Source organism: Pseudorca crassidens, chromosome 16 (genome assembly GCF_039906515.1).
Source record: "Pseudorca crassidens isolate mPseCra1 chromosome 16, mPseCra1.hap1, whole genome shotgun sequence".
Classification (NCBI taxonomy): domain Eukaryota; kingdom Metazoa; phylum Chordata; class Mammalia; order Artiodactyla; family Delphinidae; genus Pseudorca; species Pseudorca crassidens.
The window spans coordinates 33,056,420-33,082,016 of NC_090311.1; the positions used below are offsets into that span (position 1 = coordinate 33,056,420).

At 42.6% G+C, this 25,597-nt stretch overlaps 1 protein-coding gene across 3 annotated transcripts in view; it reads right to left on the minus strand.

Annotated features, from left to right (window-relative positions):
- Positions 1-15,837: 15,837 nt before the first annotated feature.
- Positions 15,838-25,597, minus strand: part of LGI1 (leucine rich glioma inactivated 1) — a 33,678-nt gene continuing 23,918 nt past the window's right edge. For all 3 annotated transcript variants that reach the window (XM_067709962.1, XM_067709963.1, XM_067709964.1), the window contains 4 exons: positions 22,363-22,434; positions 19,632-19,801; positions 19,196-19,360; positions 15,838-17,030 (listed from right to left, as the gene is read on the minus strand). In XM_067709962.1, the coding sequence (XP_067566063.1) occupies positions 16,195-17,030; positions 19,196-19,360; positions 19,632-19,801; positions 22,363-22,434 (1,243 nt within the window). In that variant the 3' untranslated portion in view covers positions 15,838-16,194. The remainder of the gene's footprint in view (positions 17,031-19,195; positions 19,361-19,631; positions 19,802-22,362; positions 22,435-25,597) is intronic.

Sequence of the window (25,597 nt, forward strand, 5' to 3'; positions counted from 1 at the left end):
CTGTGATGGTGAAGAGACAGAAGAGCAAGAAGGGGTGGAGTGTGGATAGGTAATTAGAGAGAAACTAACCATTTGGGGTTCATATTTTCTCTTCCTCCCTTCCTTCCTTCCCTCCTTCCTTTTTTAAATACATGATGATGAGAGATCAAGAAGATATTTAATGAGTGGGAGCCACCCTTCTTAGGGTTGTCAAACACACTAAAGTGTTAGGGAACAGAAACATACTAAAAGATTATTCGCCATTTATCTGACATTCAGAATTAACTGGGCATCCTGTATTTTTATTTGCTAAACCTAGCCATCCTGCACTGATGGCTTTGGTCTTGCTGCTTCAGCCTGAGGGAGTGGATCTTCCATAAGACAGCCACCACCAGGAGGCAGCCGGGTGCTGTGCTCAGGAGAGATGACACGTGGTCTCTGGGCTTCTAGGTAGATCTAGGTCTGTCTGCCTTCCTCTTCAACCCTCCCGGCACCCACCCCCGATTTAACCACAACTTTCCACTGTTCACTCCTAATCTTGCTTTGTTACAGTAGCTAAACTCCAAAGAAACATTTAAAACCCTGTCTAAACGTAAAAAGAACCCATGATATAACGTGCATCCTGCCTTCTCAATTAATTGCAATCATAAATTAATTATTTCTTCCTTTAAAAACCTGAATTTAGCTTAAAAGACTCAGAGTTCCTGTCACTCACCCCTTTGACCTGGGTGTCTTCTCCCCTCCCTGCGTCCCCTCCTGCCCTCTATCTGCACTGGCTCTTTGCTCCCTCCCTCCCACCCCTTCCTGCCTCAGCTCGTCACCATGGTTACGTGGGGAGCTGTTTCTGTGGTGCCCTCTTCCATAGCCTGCTTGTGAGGTAATTTCCCCAGTGAATTCCAACTCTTCCTAGTTATCTCTGCCCTTATCCTCTTTCGATGAAAGAAAAAAAAAAAAATCAGACAGAGAGGGAGATGGGAGGAGAAAGAACCCCAGCAGCTCAGATACCAACATTTTTTTCTATCTGTAACCAGGAGACTTTCTCCAGCTGATGTTACCTCTTCTTTCCGTTTTCCTTCTTTAGCAGGAAAAGCCACTCCTGATCCTATGCCTCATACTCTGGTGTAAAACCTAGTGCATATTTAACACTTAGTTAACTAAGCGCCTTTGGGCCTTGTGGCTGTTTTCCTCTTTAAATGCCTTCAGTTCTGGAAGCTAGAAGGGTCCCTTTAGGACAGAAAAAGGAACTGAACCAAGAACACCAGCTCTGTCATGTGGGGGAGACATGAAGGTAGGAAACATCAGCCCAGGCCACAGTGAGAGGTTTTTTTTTTTTTTTTAATTTATTTATTTAATTTATTTATTTTTGGCTGTGTTGGGTCTTCGTTGCTGCACGTGGGCTTTCTCTAGTTGAGGTGAGCGGGGGCTACTGTTTGTTGTGGTGTGCAGGCTTCTCATTGCAGTGGCTTCTCTCGTTGTGGAGCACGGGCTCTAGACGCACAGGCTTCAGTAGCTGTGACATGTGGGCTCAGTAGTTGTGGCTGGCGGGCTCTAGAGCGCAGGCTCAGTAGTTGTGGCACACAGGCTTAGTTGCTCCGTGGCACATGGGATCTTCCCGGACCAGGGCTCGAACACGTGTGCCCTGCATTGGCAGGCGGATTCTTAACCACTTGCGCCACCAGGGAAGCCCACAGTGAGAGGTTTTAAAGGGCAGCCGGAGGCAAGTAACGAGACATTAAAGCCAAAGGCCTCCAGAAAAAGAAACTTTCAAAGCAAGATGGAGTGGAAATGTCTCCAACAGCTTTAAAGCAGCAAAAATGATTCCAGAAAGCTTTAGGTGTGATACCAAGGAAGGGAAGATCAGAAATAGCAGGGTTTTGATAACTATTTGTCTTCCGGTTTGCTTGGTTGGGGGTAACTTGAGATCCTGTGTGTTGGGTACTTTTCTGTGTTCCTCATGAGGTTCAGAATAACCTATTTGGATTATGCAAATGCTCATTCAAAGGAAGAGGCAGAATTATGTTAGTTTCTCCTGTAATTCTATTGAAACTATGATTTATAGGGCCCATTCTCAAGGAAGACTTGTTTCAAATGAACACAGGCAAGCAACTTTTTTTTTTTTTCGGTACGTGGGCTTCTCACTGTTGTGGCCTCTCCCGTTGTGGAGCACAGGCTCTGGACGCGCAGGCTCAGCGGCCATGGCTCACGGGCCTAGCCGCTCCGCGGCATGTGGGATCTTCCCAGACCGGGGCACGAACGCGTGTCCCCTGCACCAGCCGGCGGACTCTCAATCACTGCGCCACCAGGGAAGCCCAACATTTTTTTTTAATGTCACAAAAGGGCTGTAACCCACAGAAACACTTCATAGAATCCCCATGTTTTCTCCCACCCACTTCCCTTACACAGCTGCTTCTGGGTCCCTCCCTTCCAAAACCCAAATCCGAACACCTTCCTTCAGCCTAATCTGTGAGTTTCTTTGTGTTATTCTCCTCCCAGTGCTGATTCAGGAGAGACCCCAAAATAGGACTCTGGGAGGACTTGGGGAGAGGAAGAAATTGAGTAGAAGAAGGCAGAATTTTCTTTACCTTTAGAGCCAGGAGAAGGGCTGGGAATACATTGACAGCAACAGTTGTGCCTAGTTAGACTAACATCTTTGATAACAAAGTGTTAACAGAATAATTTCCTTGGGCTTCCTTGGTGGCGCAGTGGTTGGGGGGTCCGCCTGCCTATGCAGGGGGCGCGGGTTCGTGCCCCGGTCTGGGGGGGGATCCTGCGTGCCGCAGAGCGGCTGGGCCCATGAGCCATGGCCGCTGAGCCTGCGCGTCCGGAGCCTGTGCTCCGCGGCTGGAGAGGCCACAGCAGTAAGAGGCCCGCTTACTGCAAAAAAATAAATAAATAAATAAAAATAATTTCCTTTACTGTCCTGACCCACTGGGACAGTCATCTCAACTAGCAATAACTCTGAGTGGTACTTGGTACTTCACCCTACACACACGGGGCTTGATTGGTCTTGCTGTATTTAAGGGCAGTAAAATTCAACTACACATAGTCATCTCTGGCTTAACCCAAGAAGAAAGGGAGGCAACCAAGCAGGCCCCCTCTGTGTGTACATGACCCTCACCATGCTCACCATCACCTGGGTGAGAAAACTCACCTTCTGGAGAAGAAGATAGAGGGCAGGAGGTCTATTGGGAAGATGTTATCTCTCTTTGTTGTGGAGGTGGTGGACATTGGTGACACAGGCAGAGCAACGGTTAGTCTGTTCAGACCTGCTGGGTAGGATGGGTGGTTGTTTCAGGCTGAATTTAATTAACTGCTTATATCTTGGCTGAGTCATTAGGAGTTTATGTTCTAGTCTTCAGCTTTGCATGATCCAAATTGCTGTTCTCATGGTTCCTCTTGGGATGACCAGGCTTTGGAGGATTAATCCAGTCTGTCAGGGGGCAGGCCAGTGTATTGATTTCAGGGGAGAACATTGCCTTGAAGATGGACAGATTTGGGGTGCTGCTTTCCCACTGAGAAATTCTGTTTACAATACTAAAGCAAGATGCTATTTAAATATTTTTCCTCAGTTGCAGATTCCTCCTCTGGCCTCTGCTGCCTTCCTTATCAGGCTGAAGCAGGACCTTGGCAAAGTTTATCCAGCAAAAATTTAATTATTATCCTAGTTCTTGAACCTTGGTAGCCCCTGGACTCTGTTCTTGGAATTTCCAGAACAGCCTCAGGAAAGGAAATCTCTTTCCCCAAACCTCCTTTCCCACTTTAGCTGCAACTTTTCTGGGGACCATCCTTCGTGGACTGGATCCCCTGGAGCTCAGATGTCCACAGTAGATGCCACACAGTCTCTGGGGCCACCTGCAAGGGCAGTCTGGTTCTGCTGCTCTCTCTGACCACAGTGGGCTTGTTCTGTCTGTTAACCATTGGGTCACATCCGCCTCCCCACCAAGGTTGCAATTCTTACCCTCCAACTCTCCTTCTTCATCTGTCCTTAACAGGTACCAGACCCTCTTATTATTAAGGAGCATGGCATGAAGCCATGTTGCGGCTTCCGGGTAGAGTTTATCTCACAAGCCCTGTGAATGGTTCTGGCACCCATCATAAAGAATAATGGGTTATTTCTGGGAAGGGCCCTGAAATATGACCAGAAAATGTCTGAGCTCATCAACTCTGCCCTGCCTCTCATTCAATTTGTTGTCAGACGGTAATATCTCTTGACCTTGCTCCCACATTTTGTGATAGTTCCTATTTGGGGGCCTCTGAACATGAGGCTACTCACTACAGCAGAGTAATATTATAATTGTTATTGTTATGCTTTATCTGCTACAGCATCCTTGAAGTGGTAGCTGAGCATTGCAGAAATTTCAAATATCAGCATCAGGTTGACCCTTTAAACAGAAAGCAAAGGGGAAAAGATTTAGAAAGATGCTGTTGGGGGTAAAATTGGGTATCCTAGAAATAAAGGAGCCTAGGTTTAGATACCCCAACATGCTGGGTTATTAGGGACCATTAATACAAGTCAAATTTTATTTTAGAGTGTAGACTTCTTCAGAGTCTTGAGCTGATCCTTCCCAGCATGCTAATGCAGGCTAGCAGTGCAGGATCTGGGAAGTACTTCTGGGAGGGTCCACCTACTACGTAGCCTTTTTTGTTTGCCATGGAAGAGCATTTTAGCAGATGTGTGTATTTAAAAGTGGTCTGCACTCTTCCCCCACACCAGTGTAAATATTGTAAGCATGAACATCTGCCCCATATCATTGATGACTACAGGGCAAATTGGCCTTCGATTAGGAGGATGAGACAGCAAAATCCTCATCAAACCAATAGTGGCATCTCTAAGAGTTGGCTGGGGTCGGGCAGTAAGGGAGCTTAGTCCCCTTTAATCTCCATTTTTGGGAAAACTTTACTTTAAAAAGGTTATTCAAGTATTATATGAAAACAGTTTTTAAAAAATCGAATAAAGGAATTCCAATAAAAATAGTAGTAGCAGCCAGTGCATGCTTTGTTGGGGTTTTTTTCCCCTCTGATACAGTTACATAGTAATGTCCCAAGCAGTGGCTATTCCATCAATGCACACATCAGTATATGAAGATTATGATGACTTGGAATAGTGTTCTTAGTAGCATGAATAAGAAAGAAATCTTTATTATTTTAGGCAAGTAATATTTGAGCTCTACCAAAGGATTGCATGTACCCCAGCCTATCCTGACTGATACAATCAATGCAAGTACAGTGGTCAATCACTAAGGCTCTGATTTCAGACAGACCTAGATTTTTTTTTAAGTTATGAATTATATTTTATTAATTTTTTTATACAGCAGATTCTTATTAGTTATCCATTTTATACATATTAATGTCTACATGTCAATCCCAATCTCCCAATTCATCCCACCCCCCCACCACTTTCCCCCCTGGTGTCCATACATTTGTTCTCTACATCTGTGTCTCAATTTCTGCCCTGCAAACCAGTTCATCTGTAGACCTAGCTATTTTTTAATTGAAGTGTAGCTGATTTACAATAGTGCATTAGTTTCAGTTGTACAGCATAGTGATTCAGTACTTTTGTAGATTATATTCTGTTATAGGTTACTACAAGATAATGGGCATAATTCCCTGTGCTATACAGTATATCATTGTTCATTATCTATTTTATATACAGTAGTTTGTATCTGTTAATCCAATACCCCTCATTTGTCTCTCCCCACTTGCCTCTCCCCTTTGGTAACCACAAGTTTATTTTCGATGTCTGTGAAAGACAGACCTGGATTTGAATCCGGGCTCTGCTGTCTCCTAGCTATATGCCTTAGGTAGACTTCTGAACCTCTCTCAACTTCAGTTCCTTCTCTAGAAAACACTGATAATAGGATTGTTGCAAGGCTTGGATGACTAAATACATGTAAAACATTCAGCACATGAGTAAGTGCTCAATAAGTGGTAGCTTTCAATGATTAACAGTGTTTTTAGCCTATTTAACATAAGTTCACAGGCAATATAAATACAGGAGGAATGTGTGTGAGCTGGCAGAGTTATTGCACTAGATGGAATACTGCCTTTTAGGAGATACAGAAAGGAGTAAGTTCTTCAAGCTTTGTGGTGAAAATAAGTGCACGTATGACTATTTTGTGATAGTGGAGGGGAAGGGGCCTTTATTTTTGGTCTTTTAAAATAGTATCTCTGCTTGTTCACACTCCATTCAGAGAACAAGTCCTTTTTACTAAACCTTGATGAATTCTGTGCTAAAAATATTCCATTCCCATTTGGTGCAGTGAAATGTCATATCCATTAAACACCAACATACCAAATGCTGCATGCAGATCCTCAACCCAGCAAATCCAAGCTAACAGGAAGCTGTGATCATCCTCAGCTTATTCATACTGTACATCTCAGCAGATTATCCTGAAGGATTCTCTAAGGCTTAATTGTTATCTTAGAGCTATTTTAAATTATAAACATAAAGAACTCATGTACTACAACAAACTCATTTTTAAAGAAAGAAAATTGTGGCCCAGGGAATGAAAATGACTTCTCAAGGTCACAAAAATATAGAAGTGCTGGAACTGGGCCCAGATCTCCAAACTTCCAAGCTAAGTTTTTTTTCCCCATTATAACAGAGAGCTACAGAATTTTCAGAGCTGGAAAGACCTTCAGGATGACCTGATCCAGTTCCAATAAGTTATAGAGGAAATTGAGGCCAAAAGAAACTTAAATGTCTCACCCAGGGTAATACCTAAAGCTAGCACGTGCTAGAGTTTGGGGCCAACTTTTGTAACCATAGGCTTGGTGCTCTTGACATGCCACTGGTCAGTCCAATGTGGTTATTTAGAGTAGGGGACCCCAAGTCCCAGTTAGTGGACTGGGAATGAGCTATCAACATCAGAATCACCTAAGGGATGTTTAAAAATAAAAATTCCTGGATCCCAGCCTTTACAGGTTCAGTTTTAGTGGGTCTGAGGTGAGGGCCCCAGAATCTGTATAGTTAGTTTGCTTTCTAGGTGATTCTGGGGGACATCCAGATTGGGGAACCATTATTATTATTATTATTTTTACATCTTTATTGGAGTATAATTGCTTTACAATGGTGTGTTAGTTTCTGCTTTATAACAAAGTGAATCAGTTATACATATACATATGTTCCCATATCTCTTCCCTCTTGCGTCTCCCCCCATCCCACCCTCCCTATCCCACCCCTCCAGGCGGTCACAAAGCACCGAGCTGACCTCCCTGTGCTATGCGGCTGCTTCCCACTAGCTATCTACCTTACGTTTGGGAGTGTATATATGTCCATGCCTTTCTCTCGCTTTGTCACAGCTTACCCTTCCCCCTCCCCATATCCTCAAGTCTGGGGAACCATTATTAACAGAAGCCAGCACTTTATATTCTGTTCTCTGCTGAGACTGGCCGATGATAATTTCCAGATAATGACGAGATACCTATGGGAAAGCTTAGTCAGGGAAAGTCCTGGGCCATCAAGGAGCCTCTAAGATTTTAATCTGCAAAGCCAACCTCAAGGTAACTAGAGCAAGGAGAGAGCTGCCCTCGCCAGATGAAGATTGATCTGAAGTGGAAACACATCCAGGAGAAGAGAAAATGATCTAGGAACGCTTGGTCTCATCTCCTAGGCATGGGTGGCCACTAAATCAGAATTGGCAGCTTGACTTCACTTGGGAAAACATCCTTTTAAAATAAAGGTTATCCGTTTAAATATTTTAAAACAGAATATTTGAGAGAACACCATTTAAAAATGTATATAGAAATTGTACCAGTGAATCATCATGAATAATAAACAAAGATGGGAGGTTATGTTTTGTCAAGTTTCACAAGATAAGAGCTGGAAGGGCTCTTTGAAACCTTTTAGTGAAGGGATTCTAAACACATCTGAGGCCGTGGCTTCTCCTCTGGTTACCCTGTCTCTCTAAGTAGAGGATCTCAGTAGAGACCACACCTCTTGCTGATGACTGTTGTTGTTTTGCCTATGTGGCATCCTCTCCTCCTTTTTAACAGCACTCTAATTTTACTTTAGGGAATCACCCTTACCTCACTCTCATTCCACGTGGTTCTCATCCATGGGTTCCAGGGGTGGGCACATGTCCCAAGCTTAGCCAATCAGAGCACTCTATCCTTAGCCAAAACAATTACTTCAGGTGGGCACTCTGGCCATTGAGCATCATCCTCCAACCTGTGCTAAAACTATAGAGAAAGAGGTCTTGTTACTGGGCATGGCTAGACTGGCAAGAGGCAATGTCGGAGCTGCTGGTGGCTGTCTCTTCACCGTGAATGGAGAGACTGCCTTAGGAAGAAGTCAACATGGAGGAACATAGAGCCAAGAGTCAGAGAAAGACAGACTAATGAAAATATCACCTGAGTTTCTGGTCTAGGTTTTTCTGAAGCTAGATGCATTTTTATGTTGAAACTAGTTCAGTTGGATTTCAGCAACTGACAACCAAAAGAATCCTGACCACCGTGTCTCCTCAGGGATCAGAAGCTGGGGTAGAGAAATGGTCATGTGTATTTAGAAATACACCCACGGATAATTTTGATACACCCATTGAGAGTGGACAGAGTTTGGAGACAGGAAATGGGACTATGCTTTTCCTCACCACTATTAGTTGAGAATGACTTATGCTAATTGAGGAAACTTGACCAAAGTCACATAGCCTCAATAGAGTAAACCCCTTCTGAACCTGATTCTGTCTTCTTTTAGAAAAAAAAAGAGAAACATTATACACTTAAAAAAAATAAGGGCACATATCACTACAAACCCATTCTATGTAATCATTATACACATTTTGCAGACAAGATTAACTTACCCAGGGTCACAGAACTAATAAGTGGCCACATTGAGATGCAAACCCAGGTCTGCTTGAGTCTAAAACATATTCTGTTAACCACTGTGTCTACTGCCCCAAAGAGAGAATTGACGTGGGCACCATCAGGATAGACCTACAGGCAAAAATGGGAAAACATGGGTCACATCTCACTTTTCCTATAGATCTTACTTTTGCCTGTTTTATTTTTTTGCATGCTGCCTTTTAGAAATAGCCCCAGTGGTGTGCAAATCCCTTAAGGGTAGGGACAATTTCTTGCTCATTTTTGTTTTGTTTCTGTTATTTATCATAGTGTTTTGCACATAGTAGGTGATCAATAAACATCTTCAATGAAATTGCGCTTGCTGTGTCCATAGGTGTAGGTATCTGATAGCCTGAGGCTACTAGGAACACTCTAGGTTCCTGAGTGGTATATCTGTCTATCTGGCAGTTTACAGAGTTTGGAAGTTTTAATATGTTTTGTCTTTAAGCACTTCAAAGCATGGTGTCACTGATGAATACTATCCAAATGAATCTTGACTTTGCTTCTTAACTGGCTATTTGACTTGGGCAAGTTACCTAGCTTTTCTAAGACTCAGCTCTCTCATCTGTAAAATAATACTATTATATAGAACTATAAAGGATAAAAATGATAATGCAGGTAAAGCACTTAGTATATTACTTGGCTCATAGTAAGTGCTCAATAAATGGCACCCATTATTATAATGCAATTAAAATATTAAAGAATATTTCCTAAATTAAAGGTAGAATTGTTAAACATGTGTGGGTAGACAAGGTCAGGGAAATAAAGGACAAAGGACAGTTGTCCTGAGATCTGGTACCATTAAGAGGACTGATTTCTGGGATACAGTTTTGCTGGGAATTATTGTTAAAAGCTTCATCTAGGCAAGATGCTTCCCCTTGGCATCTCTGAGTAGTGCTGATCATGGATGTGGATCCTTACCTGGGGATAAAAATTGTAAAGGGCATAGAATTTCCAGGAGTATCAAACTTCTCATCCTCAGGGTCTCCATGGATTAGTTAAATCAGTTCCTAGCCTTCAGTTTTGTGGACTAGGTTTTAGGTAGATCGCAGTATGTGTTTTTAATGACTCTGGAAATAAATTATGTCTCTTTTACCTTCCATCTCACCCTGGTTACCCCTGGGGAGCAGGTGGGCCTATGCGGCCCTGCTCTTTTGGGGTAATCCATGGCGAGGACTTTTTGTGGGACTGGAAATTTACCACAGGGAATAGGGAATGTGGCTGCTTCTCAGATATGTGAACATGAAGGCTGAAGCTGCTGGGCTTAAATCTATTTCATTCCCACCGACTTTGTGTTCTCTCTAAAAGTGGGACTGTTCTAGGAGATTGAGGGTGGGGTGGCATAGAATGATCATAGCTGCCTAAGAGACAGTCCTGACCCTCAGCGATGTGTAACCTGGTGGGAGAGATGGACATACCAACAACTAACCAAACGGCAAGGCAGAATGAATTGTGAGTCTCGCTCGTGGTAAAAGCAACGGGCTGAGAAAGCCAGAGAAAGGAGAAATCCTATCTAATTGGTTCAATGAGAAGGACTAAGATTTCAAAAGGTAAAAGAGTAAGGAAAGGGCATTGTAGGTGGTTGCAGCAGCCTGGGCACGGAAGCATGTAAGTGCTTAGATAGGCAGGGATTGGCCAGTTGTGTGGGTAAGAGGTGGGTGGGTGAAGTGGAGGATGCTAGAGTGGGAGAAGAAGCTGGGTCAAATTTTGAACTCCACGTTCAGAACTTTATAGGGCCATTGTAGGTCTTCCTGGGCCTGTGGTTTCTGTGGATGCCCTGATGCCCTTGATAACAATCGTATGAAAATGCGTCTACATCCCGCATTAAGATTGACATATAACTGCAAGAGCTGAAATGAGTGAGTTGAGCTCTCATTGACTAGTTCAGTTTACCTATAGATGTGGTTCTAGGACCACTGCCAGTCCAGGAAGACTGTGGAATCCATTTGGGATGAGATAAGTCCAGAACTTGAGAGGCAGCGGTGAGAAACTCTTACAGCAATTTGACATTGCCACAATAACCAAGTGCGTGATTGTTTTTCTAGTAATTCATTTTTATTCTAATTTCCAAAAATATTGGTCCACAATATAAATGGAAATACGTTGGTCTAAAATACATTGGAGATTTTAAAATTTCCATGGTCCAAATTTTTTTTTAAACACTGGAAATATTTTTAGAAAGCTGAGAAGCTCTGAGCTAGTTGAAATAATACTACTTTTTAAAGAAATTTGTGGTCAGAGATGACAGAGGAGAGAGTTGGTGGATTTGAATGTAGAGCAATAGAAATTATACAGTTTGAATAGCAGAGAGAAAAGAGATTGAAATATCTAGTACTCACCACTGTATCTACCTTATAGTACATTGTGCCTAAGTGTTCTGACTTAGTTGAAGATAATTTTGTGGCAAATACAGAAAACCACACAAACTAACCTAAAACAAGACAAAATGTGTGTGTGTGTGTGTGTGTGTGTGTGTGTGTGTGATGGGTTGTTATAAGAAGGTTACAGAGGTATCTCAAGGAATTCAAGGACAGGGCGTGCCATTGGATATCGTGAGGGATGGAGTGGAAAATGAACAGTCACTAGGAATCAGGGCTGCTTCTCCCCGTCTCCTCTCTCCCACTCTTACTCCTCACTCTGGGATGGAGGCTGATCCTCATTCAGGAATAAAGGACTTATTTTCCCAGCTTCTGGGAGTACTAACAGAAGATGGGTCTCTACTGTCTGCCTTCTGTGGGGATTGCCTTGGCTGAAAAAACAGCCTCACCCAAGGCCATGCTTTCTTCCAGGGACAGCCCACCTCCAACGGAGCTATAAAGGTCTGATCCCCTTGCTCCAACTTGGGACAGCTGAGAAAGGACATCTCAGCTCTAGAGCTCCCTACAGGGTTGCTTTTATTAGAACTGCATCACAGTTCAGCTGCTCTCTTTGCCAAATTCTAATTCCTTCTCCCTTCCCAGTGTTGGTCTCAAAGGTACTACCTAATACACGTACATTAACTTCTCAGAGTCTGGTTCTCAGGTGACCCAAGCTGGGACACCATGCCTCCCAATCATCTTCCCACTCTCCCTCCTCCCTTCCTTTTTACTCTCCCGTTTCCCCTCCTTCCCTCTCCCTTTTCTTACCCCTTTTCTCTCTTCTTCCCTCCTTCTTTTTCCACTCCCTCCCTCTCTCTTGACTATGTAGTTTCTCACCCCTCCTTTCTGAGTGTCTGCTTCATTCTCTTCTCACCTTTCAGACCAGTTCCCTCTGCTCTTCTGGTTCATGGACCATCATGGCTGCTCCAAAGCAGAGTAGTGCCTCAGCCACCATCCTTGTAGCGTATGCTTTCGGTCACCCACCCAGGTGCCCTTTGCTAGGCTGGTGCACCCATCCTGCAGTGTGGGTGTTGGTTAATGACTGCTTACATTGGTACCCTTCTCTGCAGGATTACCCTTAGCCAATTGCAACCTTCTCAGCTGGAGATGCCTGAGAGGTTATGCCCCACATTCTTCGGTCACTGACTGTCAGATGAGGGATATAAATGTCCACATTCCTTGCTTCAAGGCAGGACACACTCTGTAGTACAATTCATGCTTTAGAGTTCCACATGGGGTCAGGCTGCAGCTGGACTTCTCCTGAAAGGACATCTTTGCTTGACATCTTCCCCTGCCCTATGTGCCTCTCTCTCCCTTACCTGAGAGCACTCCTTCAGTAAATTCCACTGCTTCGAGGGAACCAAATTTAAGATCATCACCTTACAAGTCTGGTGCCTGTGGCTAATTGGCCCAGACTCTGCTGTCCTAATTCCAGATATCCAGGAGGGAGAATGGATTGGCTTAGGCTGAGCCTAGCCCAGCTTCTGGATTGAGCACCTAGATGGAGAGTTCACTCCAGGTCCAATCATTTATGGCTGGAGAGCGGACAGAGTTGCATAGTATAGAGTAGATGAGGGTTACAGGGAGAGAGGGCAACTCTCAGAAAACACTGGTCAATTCCTGCAAAAGTGGACCCTACCATATGTCCTCCTTCTCAGTCTTTCTCGAATTTATTTTCTCGGTCAGCCTCTTCACTCCTCACCTCTCTCCCCATCTGCAATCCCAGGTTCCAATGGGAGGGTTTTGAAAGGTAGCACCATGTGATGGAGAAGGGACTGGGCCAAGTGTCAGGAGGCCTGGACCGTAGCTTACCTCACGAGCTTGCTTCACATCTCTGGGTCTCAGCTTCGAGGTAAATTAGACAGTTGGTTTGCTAACTTAAACAGCCAATGCTTCTATGAAAACAAACAGGGCAGAGTCTAGATCCACTATCTCTGCAGCCCTGAAGTCAGCAGAGTACCTGGCACAGAGTCGGAACATACTGAAAACAGGAGATAGCCTTTAAAAATGAAATGACAGGTACTTCCCTGGTGGCACAGTGGTTAAGAATCCGCCTGCCAATGCAGGGGACACGGATTCGAGCCCTGGGCCGGGAAGATCCCACATGCTGCAGAGCAACTAAGCCTGTGCGCCACAACTACTGAGCCTGCGCTCTAGAGCCCGCGAGCCACAACTACCGAGCCCGCGTGCCACAACTACTGAAGCCCACGCACCTAGAGCCGGTGCTCCAAAACGTGAAGCCACCACAATGAGAAGCCCCTGCACCGCAAGGAAGAGTAGCCCCCGTGCGCCGCAACTAGAGAAAGCCCGAGCACAGCAATGAAGACTCAGTGCAGCCAAAAATAAATTAAAAAAAAAAAAAAAAGAAATGATGGTGAATTATATTACAACAGTAAGGTAGAGCATGACCCCAAAGCATACAGTATTCTGAGTGTGGAGCCCATTAGTAAAAGCTAGCACTTGGTGAGTGCTAACTTGTGCCATTCTGTGTTAAGCACTTCCCATGCTATTCTTTGCATGATTACTGCTGCAGTATAACAAATCACCCCAAAACTTGGCCTTTTAAAACAACCATTTTATTATGCTCTTAGATTCTGTGGGTCAGGAATTTGGACAGGGCATCATAGGGATGGCTTGTCTCTGCTCCATGATTTCCGGATCCTCACTTGGGAAGATTTGATGGGCTGTGGTGACTTGAGAGCTGGGGGCTGAAATCACCTGGAGCCATCTTCACTCACAGGACTAGTGGTCGATGTGGCTGTTGGCTAGGACCTTATCTGGGGCTGTTGACCAAAGCTTGAGCTTCCTCAGAATGGTAGCCTCAGGCTAATAGGACTTTCTATGCAGCAGCTCAGGCCTCCCAAAGGGATTGTCCCAATTTCACAAGGCAGAAGCTTCATTGTTTTTATGACTTAGCTTCAAAAGTCAAACTGCATCATTTCCACCACGTTCTGTTGGTTACAAGGCCATCCAGATTGAAGGATAGGGGAATTAGGCATCACCTCTTGATGGGGTTGGGGGAAGTTCTCATAGAGCAAGTAGGCTGGGAGATATTGTTGTGGCCATATTTGTAAAATTCAATCCACCATGTGTGCATTGTTTCATTTAATCCTTCTGTTGTCCTTTGAGTAGGCATCATTGTACCTTTACAGATGAAGACACTGAGGCTCAGAGAGGTCATGTCACTTGCCTGTGGACAAAATCAGGACATTGCAGGGCTGGACTTAAACCCAGTCTGTACCAAGCAGGTGTTCTCCAACACATATGTGCTGCTTATAGGACAAGGGAGCAAAGAAAGTCAGACATTCAAAGGCCAGGTCTCCCTATGTGTAGGATTGGGAGCGGGTAAGTCGTCTTCTTGTCCCCCCATAACCCTGATGTCAGAGTTAGTATCTTCCCCATGTGGTAAAGGAGTCTGGTTTCTATGCATAACTCCCCAAGGTGTTGCTTCCCAGAGACTATGTAACTATTACGTGTACCTCTGATGCCTCAAATTCTCCAGGCATGTGCTGCCAGTGGAGTTGCTGTCTGTCCCACCTGCCCCCACACCCCTAGTCATTTGGCAAAAGATTCTGGGGAACAATAAGTTGGAGGAAGCTCTGATCCCCTCTGTGAAGGCAGTACACAGAACCACATCATGCCAAGAATATCTTCTCTGCCCTGATCCCCTTTTGAAATCATGTCTTCCCTTTAAGTTCAAACAAGGACCACTTCTTGCAGGAACTCATTGTGGATACTCCCCCGATACTTAAAATCAGAATGTTCAGGTGAAATTTGGCACTCACTGCTAACTGTAGTTTTTTGTGTCCTAACCCCCCATTAGTCTTCTAAGGCCCCAAGGACTATGCCCTCCTCTTTCCTCAGTTTTCCTCCCCAAACCAGAGGAATGATACCCTGTTCTTAATAGGTACTCAGATCAGTATGACTGATTAGATCAAAGGGCCTCATGAAGTTTATTATTAAGTTTATAACAGGCGGACACGTGCATCTTCAAAAGTAGTTTTTAAGAGCCTGCTCTATCACAGGCATTGTGCCAAGTGCTAACATACCATGTGATCCAGGAGCAGGAATTTAGAAAATCAAGTATGAGCCTCGTAGGCACTCTGCAGTATGTCAGTAATGTATCAGAACTGGTGTCTAGAAGTGAAGCATCCTTGATCATATTAAGAGGACTTCATATGGGATACATCTGAGACAAGTGCTGTAAGGTTACAATCTCTGTCAGCTGTCAGATGATTCCAGAGTCAAACATTTAGAAAGCCCTGGAACAGTCCTTTAAAAATCCAAAATCTTGACTTTGGCTTCTTCTCTAAGTTGTCTGAATGATGTTTTTAGCTGGAGCTATCAGATAGAAAAGGATGGGTCTAACTGTCAAATTAGCCTTCTTGTAATAGGCAAATTTCACTACCCTTCTTTCCATTTGTCACCATTTCACCTCAGAATGTTCCCCAAAGCCATGCCCTTTAGAAACACCTTTGAATGTTCAAACTCAACTGATCGTCCTATTAATAAATGATGAGTAATCAGTATCAGTGTTTATCTTCACTCATTATGCACACCATAAATTCTTGATCCAAATATAACCCTATTGTATAAAATTCCTTCCTCAACATACCATCACCAAGAATAAAATAACTCCTGTAAATAATCACCTTTGGGATATGAAAGAAAATGTAAACATTTTATTTGGCAGTTGTTTCTGAACACATGAATAAATAAATGGAAAAGTACATATTCATATTTCTTTTTGGAGTAACAGATACCATTAAACGCTTATTTACACATCTTCACTGCAAAGAACAGTTACACAATTCAATTTTGTCTTATAAAAGGTAACTTCCCACACCACTGGACTGGACAGGAAAGGGTGGAGATTACGGGTAGTGCTTGGTTCTAGCAGCCTCAGTGTTTGAAAGGCATTCATTTGCAAGTGTGATAAGAAGAGTCATCATGCATTGAGTTCATCCGGATCATGTACTGTAGAAAGTTTCTGATGGCAGCCACAGGATTTCATGTGTCATGCGCTTAAGTCAACTATGACATGTTTGTAAATCTGTGTGTTTCCCTTAAAACTGGAAGCAAAGAGAAAATTACGCTTATTAATGGACACATGCGTGAATGATCTTGGTGCCTGAACATTCAATTCCTGAAATTTTACAAATTTGGCTTTCTCTGCATCCCAGTTATACACTTGAGTAAAGGAATAATCACTTCCAAGAATTGCGTATTGATAGTTATTTATCTGAAGAGGCTGGAACACCATGGATCCTCGCGATGGCATCCTCTGAATATCCTGAAATGAGGAGCCTCCCCATTTCATTACTTTGGAATCACCAATGAATCTTGTCAAGCAAATGTACACGTCGCCTTTCACTGAGAAGTGCTTAACGGCATATACATCTTCCATGTTAGGGATGTCAGTTTGGTTAGTAAATAATTGTATTGCTTTGTTCCACTGATAAATTACAGGACGCTGGGAACTACTGGACAGGATTAAATGAGGCGTTCTGAGTGTCTGAGGTGTTCTGGCTATTTCTAGATATTCCACATCAGTATCCCTGTACCATGCATGTAAAGATTGATGGGAGTAGAATCCATTTCCGTTCCATTTATAAATGGTAGTAAAACCAGCTTTTGAACTGTCAGCAACAACAAAGTACCAGTTGTTTTCAATCTTGAATGTTTCAATGTCATTGGGTTTTCGGATTTTGAGAATTTCAATATCCTGGATTTTTATGAATTTATTTGCAAAACTGTCTCTCTTATAGATGTGAGAGCCGCCGAACAGCTGGGCCACAATAACATAGAGCTGAGTTTCAATGACTATAGGCTTGCACACTACAGTGGACGTGCCTGGAAAAGACAAATGAGAGATTAGGAGGATGGCCATCCTTTTTTGGAGCCTGTTAAGATGCACGCCGAAGCCATGCAACTGCCACCAAAATCATTTCCTTGGTTGATTAGGCAAAAGGCCAATTTCCTAATCAGGTCCAATGGCAGTGGGATCCCGAAGTTCTGTGCCTTTGTACCTCATGGAGCCTTGTTATCAATAACTGAGTTGTCATGTCACATCCAACGTGTACTAGACGTTCAGGATACATAGCTACAGCCTGAGTTTTCTCCTCTCACTTTTTTTTTTTTTTTTGGCCAAGCCATGTGTGGATCTCAGTTCCCCAACCAGGGATTGAACCCGTGGCCACAGCAGTGACAGCACCTAGTCCTAACCACTGGACCGCCAGGGAACTCCCTCTCCTCTCGCTTCTTACAGAAAGAAAGCATTTGTTTCCCAGACATATCATGAGTTGGAAACTGCCATTTATTGAGCACCAACTATATGCTTTGCCAAATCATCTCATTAAATTTCCCAACAATCTTAAGAGATAAATATTATCACCCTCCCTTTTGCAGATGAGCAGACAGAAGCTCAGAGAGGTTCGGTGCTGCTAGGAGAAGGCAGAGTTGGGATTCAAACCCAAGGCTACCAGCGTCTCTACGCTTTTAACCCAACCTGGGGTGGGCAGTTAGCTGTACAAGGGCTTCCAGCTTGGCCAGCATTCCACAAGGTTCTAGAAAAACCTCACAAAGTTTTGAGCGGTAGTCTGGGCAGCCCACGGTTCTACCTGCAATTGGTTTGCTCTATGTATAAACTGCTTCTTGCTCTAGAATGTATAAACTCTTCTTGCTCTCTCCTGAGAAAGGAGAGAGACGCCACTTGTGAAGCTTTAGGTCACTGGTGGCAGAAAAGAAGGAAGAGAAATCCTTGAGAAAAGTGAAAGAGGGGTATAGTCATGGGCGAACCTGATGAGATTTCTCCTTTGGGAAATCTCAGAAAACTACATGGGAGTCTGTCAGAAGCCTAGCTCAATATCCTTTGTTAAAGTTTAACATTTATCAGTAGATTCTGATCTCATCTCATAGAGGGAGCTTGGCTCTAGGAAATCCAAAGAGAGCCGGGCAAATCTGGTCCCAGGCTTTTTCTGACTGCAGCTCTAAGGGCTTTGAGGTAATAAGTTCCGGATCAACTCTTTCTATTAATTGGCTCCATCCATAGGCAAAATTATTCTAGTTGGGACCCTTTTCAAGGCTGTGTAATTCTGTGACCTTGGGAAAATCATTTCTCTGGGATTCAGTTTTCTCTTCTGTACAATGAGGGTTGGAACTAGATCAGAGATGGCCACTAGTTTTCAACCATATACCAATATTGATTGATTGATTGTGACTGCCTGGAGAACTGTGTTAAGAAGGATTCTGTCCTCTGCAAGAAAGAGCATCATGATAGATTAGCAATGTCTGTCTGGGGTGAGGGAGGGGATAATGACTGCATATATGACACATATTCATCATCCTAGACTAGATGATGCCATCTGAAAGTCTGCAAATATATGATTCATTTTTCATTTAAGTGCTCGTCTAAAGATTCATTCAAAGCAATTGACAGACTGTACACATGTAAGAAGAACCTCACACAAAGGTAAGGTTTAGATTTCACAAAGCCCTGCTGCAATCCATTGGGAAACTGAGGGGAATTCAGGAGATTTCCCATGAACATTTTGCAGAAGTAATGCTTTTGCCGTAAAGTTTGAGACTCATTGATCTAAAATAACCTCCTTATTTTATAGTTAAAAAGAGGGGCCCAGTGAGGGTGAGTGGCTTGACCAGTTAGCTTGTGGCAGAACCTAGATTAGAACTCATAATTCTTAGTCCAGTACTTTTTCATTGAAGAAAAATAACCCACCTTTTATTGTATATTTACTAAGCTAGGTCCTATACTAAGTTTCTTGAACATATGCTCTCATTGTTTTATAACAACACTGAAAGTTAGGTATTATTATTCCCATTTTACAAGTGAGGAAATTAAGCTTTAGGGAACAATCCCAGGCACTCAGTAAATGGTAGATTTGGGATTCAAATGATTCTCAACCTGCCCAAAGAATTCCCTGATATCATTCATCTTTTCCTGTTGCCCTTGGCCCAAGTGGCTTAACTTTCCACTCAAAATACGATCAGGCTTTTCGTACCTGTAATGTTGTCATAATTCCGGAAGGTCTTTTCTACATGGTCCCATTCAAGGAAAATGCACTTTCCAGTGAAAGGCTGAGCGATGACTACATACTCATCGTTCATGTAAGAAAAAGTGTCTATGGACAGTGATTGAAAAGGCAGGTCTTGAGACTTTGCAAACTCTGCAAAAATTGAAAATGATGATGAGTAGCTGTGCTGATGCCTCATTCCTTGGCTAGATCTCAAATGTCCACAAGAAATATATTTATTCTAGAGAAACAGTGAAATGACAATTTTACTTTGCTTTTAAACACGTGAATTTTAACGGTTCATAATATTTTTAAATTGCTCAGTTGGTTTTTAATATATATATTTAAAGAATCAGTTCCTGCATATGTAAAAAATTAGCCCTTATTTTAATTTTATGAGGTGGAATCATTTGGAATACATTACCTGTAATGATGCAATCAAAATCCTTGGAGGAGAGACTATTGATTTTGCGCTTCTTGTATTCTGGAGGGCCTTCACAGTAGATGTCTTCAACAGTTGCGTTGGTGTGGCCTAGCCATTCCACCAGCCACTTCAGTTTACAGTCACAATTAAATGAATTACCTCTCAGGTCCCTGAAAGACAAACTTCAGCTGCTTTTGATATACGAGGGCCCTTCCTTCCCAGGCATGACTTTTACTTTAGCAATGAACATGTGCAGAATGACCTCACCTGGCTTTATATAATGTCTCATAATCTACCTTCAACCTGACTGACCATTCACTTTGGGCTCAGAGAATGACCACAGTGTGCCCTTGCAGGCCACCCTAGTCAATGGAACCTCATAACTTATTCCCTCTTGGATTCAAAGGTAGCTCAGTCTAGAGCTGTGCTCTCCATAGAAATACAATGTGAACCACATATGTAGTTAGAAGTTTTCTACAGACACATTAAAAAACTAAAAAGAAAGAAGTGAAATTATTTTCATAGCATATGTTATGTAACCCAATACATACAGAATTTTATCATTTTCACATATAGTCAATATTGAAATTACTAATGAGATATTTTACATTCTCTTTGTATATGAAGTCTTTGAAGTCTGATGTGTATTTTATACTTACAGTATATCTCAATTTGGAAAATAAAATTTCAGCAGAAATTCCTGATTTGTATTTAGAGTTAACAAAATTTACAGTTGAAAAAAACAGATTTATACACCCAAGTTGTTCCAAGCATACCTAAAAGTCTTCCAATGATTGAACAGAGAATCAGTTTTTAAATTTAAATTTAGTTTTTTATTCAATTTTTTTAATTATGTAAAATTTAAAATTCAGTTCCTCATTTACACTAGGAACACATTTCAAGTGTTTGGTGATCACATGTGTAGCTACCATATTGGGCAGCACAGGTCTAAAAGAAAGATGTAGTGATTGTTGTACCATATTTAATTACATCGAGTGAGCTATTTGCTTTTCTTCTTCCTCACAGGCATAATTAACCCTGATCCTATTCCATGGTCTACAAATTCAATTTTAATAGGAAGTGACGTCGACACAGCCGAGCTAGTGCAGACATACAATAATAGCTCATGTCCATAATAAACTGCACAGCATAGATAGTTTAAATTTCCACATATGATCCCAGCTCGCCAAGTTCTCTGTTTATTTGCATTGCTTCTGTTCAAAAACTCTATCTCTTCCCTAAAACCATTCTTGGTCACACAAAATTCCTAAGATAGGTACCACCTACTTTTCACACAGCATATGAATACTTTTTAAACGTTGAAGCATTTAAAAATGTGTTTTAGGGGGTAATTCAAGAAACCAAGAAATCTACTAAAAGGCAAGTCGGCATGGATCCTTGCACTTCTTAGATGATTCTTGGTTTGGGCCTATCAAGGTAGGCCCAAGAGGCCAAACCCATTATGGGATTCCTTGGAGAGACTGAGCCAATTTCAAGTGTTTTTTCTTTTGCTATTGTGGGGTATAGGTTGACACAAGGTTGGGCCAGAGGGTCCCCAAATACACTGTATCCCCAAGGCTGCCGTGGGGAATCATCTAACTTCCAAGACATTCTCAGGACTCACCTCATATCTCAAGAATACTCTGACCCAGAATAATGAGTGTCAACTTTTCTGGGCTATTGTAAACCAGAGCGGATAACTGTGGTCTGTCCAAGACTATTTGGAAGTGTCCTGATTCTGACACTCTCTTGGAAATAAACCATCTTTCAGGAATTGGGGTAATAGGCATGGAGGAGGGGTGGGGGGAATACTACAAGGAACAAAGGAAGTTTTTCATAGCTTACTGATTTGAAGTTAAATCCTAGGTTTAGGAGAAAATTCTTGACTCAAATTTTTGTTATTGGAGAAAAGTTGTTTTGAATATATATTCTATAGCAAAGTACCTGAAAAATAAGAACTCCTTTGTTTTCATACATCTTTCGTTTGTTCCTGTTTTCTACCTTGTGACATTTAAATACCTTTCCAATGTTCTGGAAGGCACTTATTGAAGCTAAATTGCTTTTGAAAGGGTTAGGCATATATTACTTGCTTTCCTTACTACAAAATACACAAATTCTTTACAAAGATCTTTCACTCTGAGGCTTAAAAGTCAAAGTTTGAAAGCTCTTTTGTTTGAAAAAGGGTCAAAAATAATTAAGTTCATTCCCTTCCTGGGGCTTAAGCCAAATTCCTGGGGATTAAGCCTAGAGCTGTTGTTCAGTCTAATGAGAGAAAAGGCAAACTTTCTTCCCTTCCCCCACTTCCTGCTCCATTTCTCTCTTGACTGACCAACCCATGGGTGTAAACTTTCATCTTTATTCTGTCAGTTTCCCAGACTTCTTTATGTTTTTTCTTTGTAGCCCCATTTCCTGGACCTCATGAGAAAAAAAAAGGCATCTTGAAATCTCTATCTAAACCTCCTCTTCCTAACCGCTCCAAGTCCCTTGTCATCAGTCCCTGCCATACAGGCACACACTTTGTCAAAGGCAAACTTGGGACTATATTTTCAGAATATAGTGGTAAATACCATAGGAGACCCAAACATTAGTCCAACTAAATTCAAATTTTAAGCCAATTTAAAAATTCTCATTTAATTTAAAGCCAATTAAAAAATTTAATAATCCACACCAGGCTTCTTTGTTAACGACTGCAAATTAATTAATTAATCAGTGATTTCTTAGGTCCTCTTACACATTTGTTAAAGAATCCAGGCCTTTGAAAATGTCTTTTGGGAGAGTCTGGAGGTTGTTGTTTGCAAGGCTCCTGGAAAAAAAAAAAAGAATGATGTAAACTGTAGTCATAAATGAAATAAATGCATTTTATGACCCCTTATGTATTATGGTATTAAGCAAACAAACAAGCAAACCCTCCAAAATACGAGTAACAGAATGATGCCTGGGCATCGGTCTTTCTACTTAGCACTGAGTATGAGCATCACACACTCAGGCATTCCATCTAAGGGATGCCTCCCCGTGTCCATGGTCTCCATGTGCTCTCTCTCCTCTCACTCAGGCTGCCCTTCTCCTCCCTCCCCCCACCGCCCCACTTGCTATAGAGAGCAGCTCAACCTCCAACTCTTAGTACCAACAGCTCTCAAATTTGGAGGCCTGTCTGATCTATCCCCCTTCCAGCACATTCTTTTTGTTTCCTCCTTTTTCTACATTTTTTCCCTTTTAGCTCCATTCATTCATTCCTCCTTAGAAAATAGCTTCCTTATAAATATCCATCTATTCACCCATCCATCCATCCATCCATTCATCCTCTTTAATCATCTCCTTTTCCCTTCTTCCAATTCTTGCCCTATTATCACAGGAATTGTTTTCTCCTTCTCTTTTTGTTCTTTCACTTACCGCTAAAATGATTCTGATGCTAATCAAGGGTAATAAGTAAGAAACAGTCCTGATAGTATCAAGGAAAGGGACATGTGTCCATACTGCAGAAATGTGCACATAACAAGGAACAGATGCTGTATGACAGGGAAGGGTACTAGGTACTGGTAATTTTCTATTTTTAACCAGCGTTATACATGTACATGTTATATACTCTTCTTAGGAGTATTTTTAATTTTCACAATAAAAATTTAAAACTAAGGGCCTCCCTGGTGGCGCAGTGGTTGAGAGTCCGCCTGCTGATGCAGGGGACATGGGTTTGTGCCCCGGTCTGGGAAGATCCCACATGCCGCGGAGCGGCTGGGCCCGTGAGCCATGGCTGCTGAGCCTGCGCGTCCAGAGCCTGTGCTCCGCAACGGGAGAGGCCACAACAGTGAGAGGCCCGCGTACCGCAAAAAAAAACAAAAAAAAAACAAAACTAAAACAAAAGCGTCTATGCTGTCAGCCTCCAAAGCCCTTGAAAATTCTCTCACATTCCATTTAAAACACTCTCAAAAGTCTTCTATGTTTTCCACCTCCTTTAATTAATACAAGATTTCTCAAGTGCAAGCATTCAGAACTTTTAAAATCTATTTTTGTCAATTATGTTGTTTTTCTGAGTTTTAGAAATTACCACTAGATTAGAAAGCTTTTTTTCAATGAACCTCGACACAGAAGAAAGGGAACTGAATCAGAAGTTTCCAGTCTCAGTGATGGTCCATTTTGTGACAAAGAGCACAGCTTTGGAGTCATTCTTTCTGAGCTTGGTTTGAATCCCGGCTCCACTATTTACAGGCTGTGTGACTTTGGTTAGGTACCTTCTCTGCGACTCAGCTTTTTCATTTTTTAAGCGGAGGTAATAATACCTCATATCATAAGAGTGTTAGAAAAAGTAAATGCGGTAACTCAGGATGGTAGTTGGACTACTCTCAATAAAGGGCAGCTGGGAGGAGTGGTGGTGGGGGGGGACAGGAAGGAGAAAGGCTTTTGTGTGGTCTTTGCCCAAGAAACAACATTTAGAAAACTGACCATACAAATGAACTGCTGTGACTGTCCGCCTATGCAGAATTAATAAAATGCTGCTAAAGAAGATTATTCCAGAGAACAGCTCCATAGTTCTTTTTACTGAATGGTGGTTAAATGAAGAGATTTCTTGGGTCTTGGACCAGTCTAGAATCTCTCTCAAGTTATGTGTCTCAATATAGTTGCTGGCACAATGTGTCCTGAAGTCCTCATGCTAACTTCTCCTAAGTGGACGTCCCTCCCCCGGAAACCAGCACGAAGTGCAACTGGCTGCAGGGCATGAGCTTGCAGGAGGCTGGGTCATAGGACAGTGGGAGTGAAATGATGAGAGTCAAGTCCTGAATTACTGCAGCCACTAGGGTTACACAGGAAGAGGCACCATGTTTTTATTGCTGCCCTGGGCAGTTCTTTTAAACAGCAGGTGAATCTGAGAGTTCCCGCTTCCTGCCCAAAGAACAGAGCTCTAAGCCTCACATACCCAAGGTGTTAAGAGTCAGTGAACTTCATAGATACAGAGAACAAATTGGTGGTTGCCAGAGGTGGGGTTGAGGGGATGGGAGAAATGGGTGAACTGCGGGTTTTTTTGTTTTTTGTTTTTTTGGGGTTTTTGGTTATAAAAAAAAAAGATAAAAAAAAAGGAATTCCAAAATTTAAAAAAAAACTCAATGAGCATCACAACCTTAGGTTTTGCACTGTATGCACTGTATCTGGGTAACTGTATGAGGGGTAGAACTGATTGGGAGAGAGTGAAAACAGGCCAATGAGAGGTTTGAGAAAACATGCATCAATGTTACTTTTTTTCTAGGATGACTTTGTAGTGAGTACTGGAAGGATGTTTTTCTTACCACTGTATCCCCAGTGCCTGGCATAATATAAGTCCTCAACAGCTACTTTTACATGAATGAATGAATGGGGCAGGCTGGAGTTGGTAAGAAGAAGGCCATCCATCCAGACAAAGAAAAGAGCAGAGAATGCTTCTCTTAGGCCCTTGTACCAAGACACCGAGTTAGGGAGAAATTGCAAAGCCCTGTGAATTACCACTGCCCCACCTCCACGATGCTCACAAAGTGCCCTCCCTCCTCTGAGCCCTCACTGTGTAATAAGCCCTAAACAATAGGACGGCTCTTCTTCTTTTTTTTTTTTAATTTGGCTGAGCCATGAGGATTCTAGTTCCCCGACCAGGATTCGAACCCAGGCCCCAGCAGTGAAAGCGCCGAGTCCTAACCACTGGACCACCAGGGAATTGCCTAGGAGGGCTCTTCAAAGTGTGCCTGCCACTAAGCTCCATTCTCTAGGTCCTGACTCAGAGTCTACCTAAGAAACATTCTTTAAAACACCGGGGAAACTGCTGAGCTGAGCACCTAGCTGCCTTGAGACTAGCTGAGAAGGGTCAAGCATTCTCAGTGGCAGGCAGGCTTTCCTACCCAATGGAGCTGATGACCATTCCCTCCACTTTGGTGTTTTCATGGTTTACCTGAGAAAACCTCTAATTATGGAGTATGGAACCTACTGGAAAGTCTTCTTTCTAAGGCAGA